General features: G+C 32.4%; 2 protein-coding genes across 2 annotated transcripts; both read right to left on the minus strand.

Annotated features, from left to right (window-relative positions):
* Positions 1-2,071: 2,071 nt before the first annotated feature.
* Positions 2,072-3,918, minus strand: LOC141655004 (aspartic proteinase nepenthesin-1-like). Its single transcript, XM_074462108.1, has 2 exons — positions 3,432-3,918; positions 2,072-2,829 (listed from the first exon to the last, which is right to left on the minus strand). Exons 1-2 carry the CDS (start codon positions 3,916-3,918, stop codon positions 2,072-2,074), a joined length of 1,245 nt encoding a protein of 414 aa, XP_074318209.1.
* Positions 3,919-6,938: 3,020 nt separating this feature from the next.
* LOC141655005 (aspartic proteinase nepenthesin-2-like) lies at positions 6,939-8,976 on the minus strand. Its single transcript, XM_074462109.1, has 2 exons — positions 8,493-8,976; positions 6,939-7,693 (listed from the first exon to the last, which is right to left on the minus strand). The coding sequence occupies exons 1-2, from the start codon at positions 8,974-8,976 to the stop codon at positions 6,939-6,941; spliced, it is 1,239 nt and encodes a 412-aa protein (XP_074318210.1).
* Between the last annotated feature and the right edge of the window lie 2,743 nt (positions 8,977-11,719).

Genomic DNA, 11,719 nt, shown 5'->3' on the forward strand with positions numbered 1-11,719 from the left:
TCCCATAGGAGTTATGAAAAAGATAAAAAAAAAAAAAATAGTTAACTACCCAGTACATGAATAACTACCCCCTACTTATTCTACGTTTCTTTTTCTTTTGCAAATTACTCAACTTATCAATTTTAAAATCATATCAAATTCATCAAATTTATAGTTTCATCTAGTCGTATTTAAATTTGCGAAGTTAATAGTTCATAATCATTAAATTAAACCACCATATTCACCGAAATCAAAATGAATATAATAGGGTCATTGAGTGAATATGACATTAATCTCTCATATTCATCAAATTATACTATCGTATTCACTGAGTTCAAAGTGAATATGATAGTGTCTTATTGTGAATATGAGATTACATAATACATATTCATCAAATTACACTATCATATTCACTGAACTCAAAGTGAATATAATAGTGTCACATTTTGAATATGACATTCCATAATACATATTCATCAAATTACACAATCATATTCACTATAATAGTGTCATATGATGAATATGACCACCATCAAACTAAATTATCATATTCACTAAAATAAAAGTGAATATGATACTGCTATATGATGAATCACACTCCTAAAATCACAAAACTAACCATAAATAATGAGACAAAATATAAAAATTCATTCAATTAATACACTTACCTGATGAGTTAGAAGATTATCAATCAAAATACAAATCTAAGAATACAAAACTAATAGGTTTGAATGAAATATAAAATAAAATTTTATGCATTATTCTTTTTGTAAGTATGAAAGATCTAGGTATAAAAGGGGAGGAAAAAGAGTTTATGATAAGAGTTGTTAACTGCTTAATCATGTGAGTGAATTTTTATCTTATTTATTTTATTTTTAATAGTGAGAGTAGGAAGTACCATACACCCAGCTGGGTGTATGGTATAAGAATTGGACAGGGGTTGTATTCTCTTTCCGTTTTTTGCGCGTGATTAATACTTTGATTTGGCGGTTAAGTTGTCATTGCATAATGATTGGTTGGTTATCCAACATTCTTATCCTCTAAATAACAGTGCACTATTTGTATCTATTATGTATATATATATACATGAAACGAGTGAAATAAAATGTTAGACATTTTGCACTGCATTTTTGACATAACAAAGTAAAAACCAAACCCTCTTATTGTTTATTTGTTCTTTGTTCTTGCCTTAGACAAAGGAATTGTCTTATCCTACAGAAATTTCGTGATACCCAAAGGCTATAGGGTCGAAATACTCTAAGGAAAGTGTGTTCAACACGATTCGATTGGGTATAATAAACCGTCTTATATTGTTTTCATTTCTGTTTTAGTGCCTTTGTTTGTATAAATTACTTGTTTGTAATCTTTGTTATACAAAAATACAACACACTTAACACCCAATTACTTCGTATAAAGACGTTGATTGTTGTCAAAACACGCCAATGTCATTGTGTAATCCTACATGGGTTTAAGTATGACAAATGACTTCACTACTGACTACTCCATATCTGTCATGTAGCCGTGGCCGTGGGTGTTTATGCATAAATTACTTTTACCATATTTTGAGCTAGACGGAAAGTCCGAAATACTCCTCTTAGACTTAAAATGGAGTAGTAATATCTCACTTGTAAAGATAAGATAAATATTTTGTTATTCTTTAGGCATTTTACTTTTGTCATACTTAACATATTTGACCCTTTTATTTAATTTTAAGACTGACATATCCGTCTTTAGAGAGACTAGTATTGGTATTCGATCCTGTCCGGGCTATCTTTATCTAGCATTAAAATTTATTTGCGATTAATGAAATAGATTATTATTGTTAGTTTCCTTATTAGCTTCCTTATTTAAGAAAATGATTTTCAGAGTAAATAAAAATGTGACAACACTTGTACTAGGGGATAGCCAATGTACTTGTTTTGTATTTTCCAATATAAAAAGCTTTAACAATGCTACCAGTCCATTTCAGTCATTTATTTAATAAAAATTAAACAAATGATTGAAAGGGAATTTAGAGTCATACATTCATACTACTATCAAGCAACAATTCTCCTTCTACATAAAACTCCTCTCCCAAGTCCCAACCAAATTATCACCAAGTACTCTGAGAGCAATCCTCTGCAGCAAAGGAGAGTTGCATTGTTTGAACATCGGTTATCACCCGCTGATTAACCTGTTGGAAGGCACCAATTACATTTACATCATTGGTCGATCGACTTAAAAACAAACAATACAAACCCGGATTAGGGACTCCTGGAGTCGGAATTGACGAAATCACTTGATTTGGCTGTACAACCATATTTGCATCGTTTCCAAAATGGAACGTAATGGTTGGGAATGTAACAGTCGCCGAATCAAAAATTGGTTCCCAACACGCCTCAAAACCGTAATCATTAGGATTTGTGATCCGTCTTAGGTAAGTATTATGCGTTCCAACATATCTTTCTATCGCCGTTTTAAAAATGTCGAAAGCATTGGAGACGAGGTAACTTATGGCCGACCCTGAATCGAAAATAGTTCCCCCTGAATTATTAATGTCACCTTGTATCGTAAAGTATTGATGTGGTATGTTCAATCGTCTTTTGTGCACACTAATGTCAATTAAATCGACGTAGTAAAAAATTGGTTTTTTCGGATTTGTGAGTATTTGAGTGACGGACATTATCGAAGTTTTTCCTATTTCAGTTCCGAAACTTAGCATCATTTGCGAATACGCACCAACATGATCGTTACTATCTTGGAGACAGTACGAGAATCGGTATTCGCCATAGCGTCCAAGCTGTGAAATTAATGAGAAATCTCCTTTGCCCATTCCTAAGACTCCGGTTATGGGATTGTCGTAAACATTGGCTGTATGTAACATTGTAACAAACTCAAATAAGTCAACATCGTATACAGGTACTCCCTCTATCCGAGTGATAGTTTACATTTACTTTATTTTGTGAGGAAAAATAAATTAAAGCAAATTTATCGAGATGGATGAAGTACAATATAAAGAGCAATATAGTAACACAAAATCTATACAATTTAATTAAAAGAGTAACTAAAACACCTAATTAATGTGACGTGGCAAAATAAATGTGACATGGCGATAATTAATTGTGACGTGGCAGTAATTTAGCTTATGTGAGATTAGTAACATAATAGCTATGTGAAAAAAAATCTCAAATCCACGTTCAAAACTTACTATCGTAATTTGTTAAAACAAATAAAAATGTAAATAATTGAATGAAGAAACTTTAAAATTCTAAAATTTAGTGTTTTAAAAGGTGATCCGAATCTTATAAAAAATACGGAGTAATACTCTGTAAAATAATTTAATTATTTTTTTTATCATTCTCATTTTCATTCATTAAATTTAGTTTAGTAAATTGTGAATTTACTATTTTACCTTGATAATTTTATGTACAAGACATGTGAAGAAGAGATTAACGAGGTTGGGGTAGACATACCTGCATGGAAGTTACTTGTTTCAATGGTACAAACGAAAATGAGATCATGGATGATATCATCAAACAAAAACGGAGAGGAAAAGGTAAAGGTTTCGGTCGCCAAAATCCCGTTCATCGTCGTTCCATCTACGTAGCTATTAGTTACTGTGCAATGATCTTGGTAGCATTGACCACCGGGACATTGACCACATGAGTACGGTTGATAGGTTTGAGATCTTGTTCGCGGGAAATAAGGTGAATTTTGATAGAAACAATTTCTACATCCTTCACATTGTGTCCACGTGAGATCGCTTCCAGTATCAAAAAGAAGATAAATATTTTGGTACGGATTATTGATATCAGAAAATTGTCCGAGTCCTAACGTGACATAGTAAATAGCACTACTAGATTTTCTCATTTCAGGTGCCATATCTGGCTTACGATACCTAGACACGCCTTCTCGGCTAGTGTCATTATTAGCTAGGTAACGTATCCTAGATTTCGACATGGCTAACAATTTCTTCGTTCTTTCTAAATCAGTAAGTTCGGGTTGATATGTTGGTGACTTGGGGGAGTTTGAATGAATCATCTTTAAACGTAATCCCTTATAATTTGGTTTTTGTTTTGTGCAAATTATTATTTGAGAAAATTCACACAAAAAAATTAGTAAACATAAATGAATTAGTTGTAATACGGTTGGGTTAGGTCTAGTCTTGGTCATAGTTTTGTTTTTGTTTTTGGTAGATAGAGGAGTGAAGCCTCGGAAAGAAAAGACTAATTAACTATTACACGGGGACAGGTATTCCAATAATATCTTCACGAAGGATGTTGCGGAGACAATAAGAGTGTCCAAAATGGATAAATTGAGCTAAGTTTAGATGATGGATAACGTAGAATGAGCTTTTTCACATGTGTATTTATACTACATTCTACTCATTCAGTCACATTCATTTGTTTACTATTTTAATTTTTTTAAATGTATTTTAATCGGTAATAAATACAATATGATTGAGATAAATGGAGTATTTTTTTATTTAAAGATAAAAACAAGAAAGATTTATCATAACTTGTTTCTTAATTTATGAAGTTGAGACATGCATTTTTATTTAATAATCACCTAGAACCCCTAGTAATCTTGTTGATACAATTTTAATGCTATGTAATTAGAATAAAATAAAATAAATCATAATTATTATGTAAAAGTATTTGTTGATTCTTCCACGATAGTTTAAGTAATTTGGTGATGACAAACATTTTATTTGTGAACTAATTTAATTTGTGTCGTTGTTCCTTTAATGTTACCTTGGTTGAGAAAGTAAAGAGATCTTCCGTCGACAACAGCATATGATTTTCTCATTGCACATGCTTTTGCAAAAAAATTGTACAAAAAGGTAAACAATTGACCAAATAATTTATGGAAAATGAGATGGCGCCACCCGGTGGTACTCAAATTGGGCGCCACCGGGGTTATTATAGTAAATTACGTAAATTTTTTCATTTCTCTTCTCTAAAATTTGAATTTTAAACTAATTAATAAAAAAGGGTAGTTTAGGTATGTAAAATTGAATCACTAACTGTAGTTAATAGTAAAAAAAAGAAAAAATTAGTAGGATTTCGCTAGAGTCATGCCATTTTTTGTGGAGAATGTTACAACAACCAAATGCTTGGTTTGTTTACAACGTGTTCAACCATGTGCGAGCTTATGGAGTACGTAGTACGGAGTATTTAACAAGTGAATGATGCAGATTTGTGCTTGATAGGTAGTACTTAGTAGCCACTCGCCAGTAGGCTACCCGAGTACATGAGTACGGTAGTAGGTATTAGAGTTCATATTTGACTCCGCGACGGATTAAATTAAGAGAAATTCTTTGTTACATATCACAATTTCAGAACTAATTTCAACAATGTCTTCACAAAAAGATCTTACTGTATTATTTTTTCTTTTATTGGCTTGTAAATAAAAATTAAGTAGATGAATACACAATACAATGATGAAGAAAAGTAATTACTAATAATGAATATTAAATAAATTATTTGGTGTAAAATATTATAAATAAAAGTTAGTTTAGGTAGACTATTATTTTAATTGAATAGATATAAAATTACACAAATGTCCTTTAAACTTTGGCGTAAAAACGAAAACAAATATTTTATTTTTATTTTCCTTTTTCTTTAATTATGGTGGCGCCGAAAATCGGTGTCACCCGGTGGCGCCCTATCGCTATCCATAATTTATTAATGCTTCAAGACCAAATGATGTTGGTGTAGTGCCTACAAATGTATTCGAGATTTTTTTTTTTTTTTTTTTTTTTTACAACAATAGTCAAGGATTGTTGTCCGACATGACATGTATGATGTAAGTGTGTTTAGACATGTAGAGTTAGACTCCGTTTGACAAGACATTTCAGGTACCTGATTTGGTCAAAGTAGATTATTTGACCAAAATTCCAGGTACCTTATTTTTTTGTACGCGTTTGACAAGTAGCTTATTTAACCAAATAAGCTACCTGAAATGAAATACTACATAGAGTAGCATTTGAGATTTCAGTACCTGTTTTGATTTAATTTTCCGTTTTTACCCCTTAAATTTATACTATTAAATAATTATCATATCCTTTTACGTCATTTCATCAAAATCAGTTACCTTTTCAGTTAGTTTGCCAAACACTTTTTATATAATCAGCTACCTTATCAGTTATTAATTTTCAGCTACCTAATCAGTTACCTTTTCAGGTTTCAGTTACCTTTTCAGTTTTCAGCTACCTAATCAGCTAACTTTTCAGTTAGTTTTACCAAACAGAGCCTTAACCAACTTTAGTACTCTAGGTCTCTACCCATCTCATTTTCTAAGGTTATACCTGGTCAGTACATTTTTAAATCTAACACGGATTACCTCAATTTCAATTTCAGGTCATCTTCAAATTAATTCTTTTTTGGTCAATTTTTGAGTTTCTTTAGTCGAAACTACTTATATCCAAGCATACTGATCAAACCATTTTCATAGATACCATTTTTCTCATTTTAAATTAGGAGATTAGTATGGTAGTATTTGCTATATACGAAGTGGAGTAATTGGTTGGCTTTATGATTTGTCTTCCTCTTCTCCTTTGTATTGTATTGGCCTTATAATAACACATCCAAAAATAATGTCGTTGCAAATCATACAATGGTTTTTATTTTAGTTTTTGTACAACCTTTTATACAACATTATTACTCTTTTTTTTTGGTGACGAGAAAAACCACAGCCGCTATCTTGCGCATTGAGTAAACCCTCGAGTGTACGTGATACATACTATAATTACATTTCACATTGCCAAAAACACGAACATAAATAACGTTATGGGAAGTTCGGTTTTATTGAAAAATAGGGATATAGCTAGTTTAACAATGTTAGCTGCCTTGGGAGTCTAATGTAGTACGTATTGGAAAAATAGGTTCTATTGAAAAATTACATGAATAATAATGTATGTAGTACAAAGTATCATACTACTAAACGAGCTCCCAAATCCGATGATCCCAACCAAATTATCACCAAGTACTCTGAGAGCAATCCTCTGCAGCAAAAGAGAGTTGCATTGTTTGAACGTCTATTATCATTCGCTGATTTACCTGTTGGAAGGCGCCAATTATATTGATATCGGTGGTAGCTCGACTTAAAAACAAACAATACAAACCCGGGTTAGGGACTCCGGGAGAAGGAATTGACGAAACCACTTGTTCTGGTTGTACAACCATATCTGCGTTATTTCCAAAATGAAACGTAATGGTTGGGAAACTAACAGTCGTCGGCCAATCATAAAGAGGTTCCCAACACGCCTCAAAACCGAAATCATTTGGATTTGTATTCCGTCTTAGGTAAGGATTATTCCTTCCAACATATCTTTCTATTCCCCTTTTCAAAATGTCGAAAGCATTTGAGACGATGTAACTTAAGCCTGACCCTGAATCGAAAACAGTTCCTCCAGTATTGTCACGTTGCATCATGAAGTATTGATGTGGTATGTTCAATCTTCTATTGTTCACACTAATGTCAATTAAATCGACGTAGTAAAAGTTTGGACGATTTGGATTTGAGAGTATTTGAGTGACAGACATTATCGGAGTTCTTCCAATCTCGGCTCCAAAACTTAACATCATTTGTGAATAAGCGCCTGCATGATTGTTACTGTCTTGGAGACAGTACGAGAATCTGTATTCGCCATAGCGTCCAAGTTGTGATATTAATGAGAATTCTCCTTTACCCATTCCTAAGATTCCGGTTATCGGATTGTCGTAACTATTGGCTGCAAAATATTTCAAATGAATACATAAACAGGAAAGAGTTTATGAATGTGCCATATAATTTGGTTATCAAAATTTATATTAATAATCAGAAATTTTGAAATTGTCATATAAAAATGTTTTATAAATGATAAATATATACTCCCTCTTTTTTTTTTTTTTTTTTTTTAATTGTCATTCTCACTTTTCGAGATTCACTTCTCTTTAATATCTCTCAAAATATATGACTAAATATGTTGAAATGTATACTCATATTAAAACTCTATTCGTAAGGAATTTTATGGTGTAATTTTTATAATTTTCTAACCAATACTCCCTCCATTCAACTCCACTTTACAGGTTTGCTCTATCACGTTTGCCAATGCGACTTTTACGCGGTAAATATCTTTAGCTACGTATTTGTAAAAATTATAAAAGTTAGATATTTTTAAAGTACTCTTAAAGACGAATTAAATAAGATCTCACATGAATATATTTTAACTTATGTATCGAGAGAAAACTGAAGTTGAATGTCCGCTTGTGAATAGTGTGTAAAAGAGAAACCTGCAAAGTGGAGTTGGATGGAGGGAGTATATTTTTGTATAAATTAAATTCAAATGCTCATCTCGTAAATTGAAAACGTCAATTATTTAAGAACAGAGGAAGTAATAAATTAAAATTTAATTGGTAAATTTAGGTAGTTCGGACAGGAAAGATATGCTTTTTTTAGGGGATTTGAACCCATACTAGTTACCACGAGCTATCTTTCGTGATTTTACCAACTAAACTAGTTGACATTTGTTATGTAGAAGACTTAATTACCTGACTGGAAACCACTTGTTTCCATGGCGCAAGCGAAAACGAGTCCAGGGATGGTTTCATCAAACGAAGAGCGAGAGGAAAAGGTGAAGGATTCAGTCGCCAAAATCCCGTTCATCGTCATCCCGTCTACGTATCCATTCGTTATGCTGCAATGATCTTGGTAGCATTGACCACCGGGACATTGATCACACGGGTACGGTTGGTAGGTTTGAGATCTTGTCCGCGGGAAATAAGGGGAATTTTGATAAAAGCATTGTCGACATCCTTCGCATTGTGTCCACGTGAAATCGCTTCCAGTATCAAAAAGAAGATAAATATTGTGGACTCGGTTATTAACATCGTTAAATTGTCCGAGTCCTAACGTGACATAGTAAAGAGCCTGAAATTTTCCCATTTCAGATGCCATATCTGGCTTACGATACCTAGACACGCCTTCTTGACTGGTGTCGTTATTAGCAAGGTAACGCATCCTAAATTCCGACATGGCTAACAAGTTCTTCGTTCTTTCTAAATCAGTAAGTTGAGGTCGATAAGTTGGTGAGTCGGGGGAGTTTGAATGAATCATCCTCAAACGTAAACCCTTGTAATTTTGTTTTTGTTTTGTACAATTTGTTTGAGAAAATTCATATAAAAAAACAACGGTTAGTGATAAATATAAATGGATTAACCGTAATACGGTCGGGTTAATCTTAGTCTTGGTCATTGTTGCGAATCGATAAATTGATCTAAGTTTATAGATGATGAATATGTTATACTACGTTGTATTTTTTATTTCCCTTTATGGCTTTATTTAAAGGTAAAAACTAGAAAGATTTTCTCTATTATGAATTTATGATTTAGGAAAATGACTGGTAGATTTGATCATAATTTGTTTCTTTAATTTACGTTTAGAGTTGAGACATGCAATTTTAATTAATAATCTCCTCAAACCCCTCGTAATCTTGTGGATACATTTTTTTAATGGCACGTTGAGATTATTATGTAAAAGTACTGAACAAATTCTTTAAGACTGGTTTATGTATCCGTCTTAATTAAGTTTATAACGAGTCAAATATGATAAATAAGACAAAAGCATTATTCACGAGGAAAAACAAAAAAATTATTTAAATGTTCAAATAAAATGATACTTATCCATTTTAAAGTTATACTCCCTCCAATCCTCTATTTTCTTCCTCTTTAGTTTGGGCACAAGGATTAAGAAATCAATACTATATATTAATTCCAGAAACCAAGGGACTTTCATGCAATTAAATAAATCTATACACATTAATTATACTATATAGTTTTAAATCGCTAGCGCCGTGTGATGGACCTGAACAAGGGACTTCAATGCAAATATTATATAGGTTTGGTTAAAAATATAAATTTAGAAAATATTAGAATATGGCGAGTTTCCTTAAAATAAACGGGTCCCACTTATGGTACTAATTAGTATAAATATGTTAATTATTTAACATACATAAATATAATATATAAGTATATGTTATATTTTGGAAACTATTAAAAGGTAAGTAAATCAATTCAGATTTCCAAAAAATATAACATTCCATAATTCATTAAATTTGTAATTTAATTAGTAAATAATAATGTTTGCTCTTAAATAATATTCTAATCTAATATTTCAGATTTATTTAAATATATAATAATCAACTATTATGATAGTAACCTTCCATATGAGTAGTAAATTAGTAAATAATAATGTTTGCTCTTAAATAATATTCTAAACTAATATTTCAGATTTATTTAAATATATAATAATCAACTATTATGATAGTAACCTTCCATATGAGTAGTAAAAACAACAATAATATATAGCAATGAGAGTAGTGAAAGTCATACTAGCAGCAGCGGGAATAGTAAAATTAACAATAATAAATGCGGGAGTAGTGAAAGAAAAAATAATGACGGCGGGAGAAGTGAAAGTAATAGTAGTCACAACACATATAATGAAAGTAACAGTAGGAACAACGGAAAGAGTGTGAAAAATTAACTAACAATTCTATTTTAAGAAAATATTAATTTATTTAAATATACGAGCTTGACAAAACTAAAACTAACGGGTTAATCCTAAAAATAGCAGGAATAGTAAAACAAACAACAGTAACCGAAGAAGTAGTGAACGTAATAGTATCAACAGGGGATGTAGTGAAAGTAATAATATTAACAGCGGGAGAGGGGAACGTATCTCATAATTTGTTGATTAATTTTACCTCTCATCATAATTTCAATATATAAATTGTAAATGTATACAACAACAACAACATTACCCCAGTGCCTCAATGGCTCCCGCAAATTGCAGGGTAAGGGGGGGTCGGATGTACGCAGCCTTACCCTTGTGTTAGCAACACAAAGACGCTGTTTCCGAGTGGCCCAAGATGAAAATTGCGTCGAGAACTGCATCGAAGGACCGCCACTTTACAAAAGAAAGAAGCGCGGCCACTTTAGTGAGCCATTTTGATTTATTCCATTATAATTCATAACCAAAGAATAATGAGTCTTTATTTGGCTCCATTGGAAATATGGAAATTTAGAGAAATCATATTTCATATAAAATAAAATTTAAATGTTAAATAAAGGTAGCCCGGGCGTAGCCGGGCACCAAACCTAGTGGAGTATTATATTGATAAAAAGTTGGGTAGGGTTTGGTTGTAATACTCCGTATTTATAAGTCTTGGGGTACTCTATCGAGTAGCCCTTACTCTGTCGAGTAAGGGTAAGTTGCGAGATAAAATAGTTTCTGACCTGTTGGGTACTCGATCGAGTAGCTGGGGTACTCGATCGAGTAAGGGGGTACTCGATCGAGTACCTTGGGTACTCGATCGAGTGTCCGGTTTTACGGGGAGTTTTCTCGGGTTTTGTTAATTATGCGATTAAGGTATTTAAACATATTCGTCATTGTTTTAATTCACTTTTACAAAACCTAAAACCCGCTTAAGAGAGAAAGCCACCACTTCATCTTCCTAATCGCATTCTTAGCAATTCCCGAGTTCGACGGTCGGTTCTTGTCGTTTTTCGTGTCGTTGGATTCCTTGCGTCGAGGGTAAGCTTTTAATATAGTTTTTATAATGTTTTGTTAAGATTGGTTAAACCCTAATTTAGGAATTGGGGGTTTTGGTGTGTAGTTTGTGATGTGTAGTCTTTATGTGCTGTATGATAGGAGGAGAATTCGTAGAGGAGCCGTTTTGATACAAAATTGTAGATACCGTCTGCTTGTTGTGCTTTCCAGG

The sequence above is a fragment of the Silene latifolia genome, chromosome 5 (genome assembly GCF_048544455.1).
Source record: "Silene latifolia isolate original U9 population chromosome 5, ASM4854445v1, whole genome shotgun sequence".
Lineage (NCBI taxonomy): Eukaryota > Viridiplantae > Streptophyta > Magnoliopsida > Caryophyllales > Caryophyllaceae > Silene > Silene latifolia.

What these genes read in the sequence shown, in the direction of transcription:
- LOC141655005 (XM_074462109.1), bottom strand. Translation starts at nt 8,976, where the DNA reads ATGTCGGAATTTAGGATGCGTTACCTTGCTAATAACGACACCAGTCAA. An exon ending in AACAAGTGGTTTCCAGTCAG is followed by an intron (nt 7,694 to 8,492) that starts GTAATTAAGTCT and finishes AATATTTTGCAG; the next exon opens with CCAATAGTTACGACAATCCG.
- LOC141655004 (XM_074462108.1), bottom strand. Translation starts at nt 3,918, where the DNA reads ATGTCGAAATCTAGGATACGTTACCTAGCTAATAATGACACTAGCCGA. An exon ending in AACAAGTAACTTCCATGCAG is followed by an intron (nt 2,830 to 3,431) that starts GTATGTCTACCC and finishes TGTTACATACAG; the next exon opens with CCAATGTTTACGACAATCCC.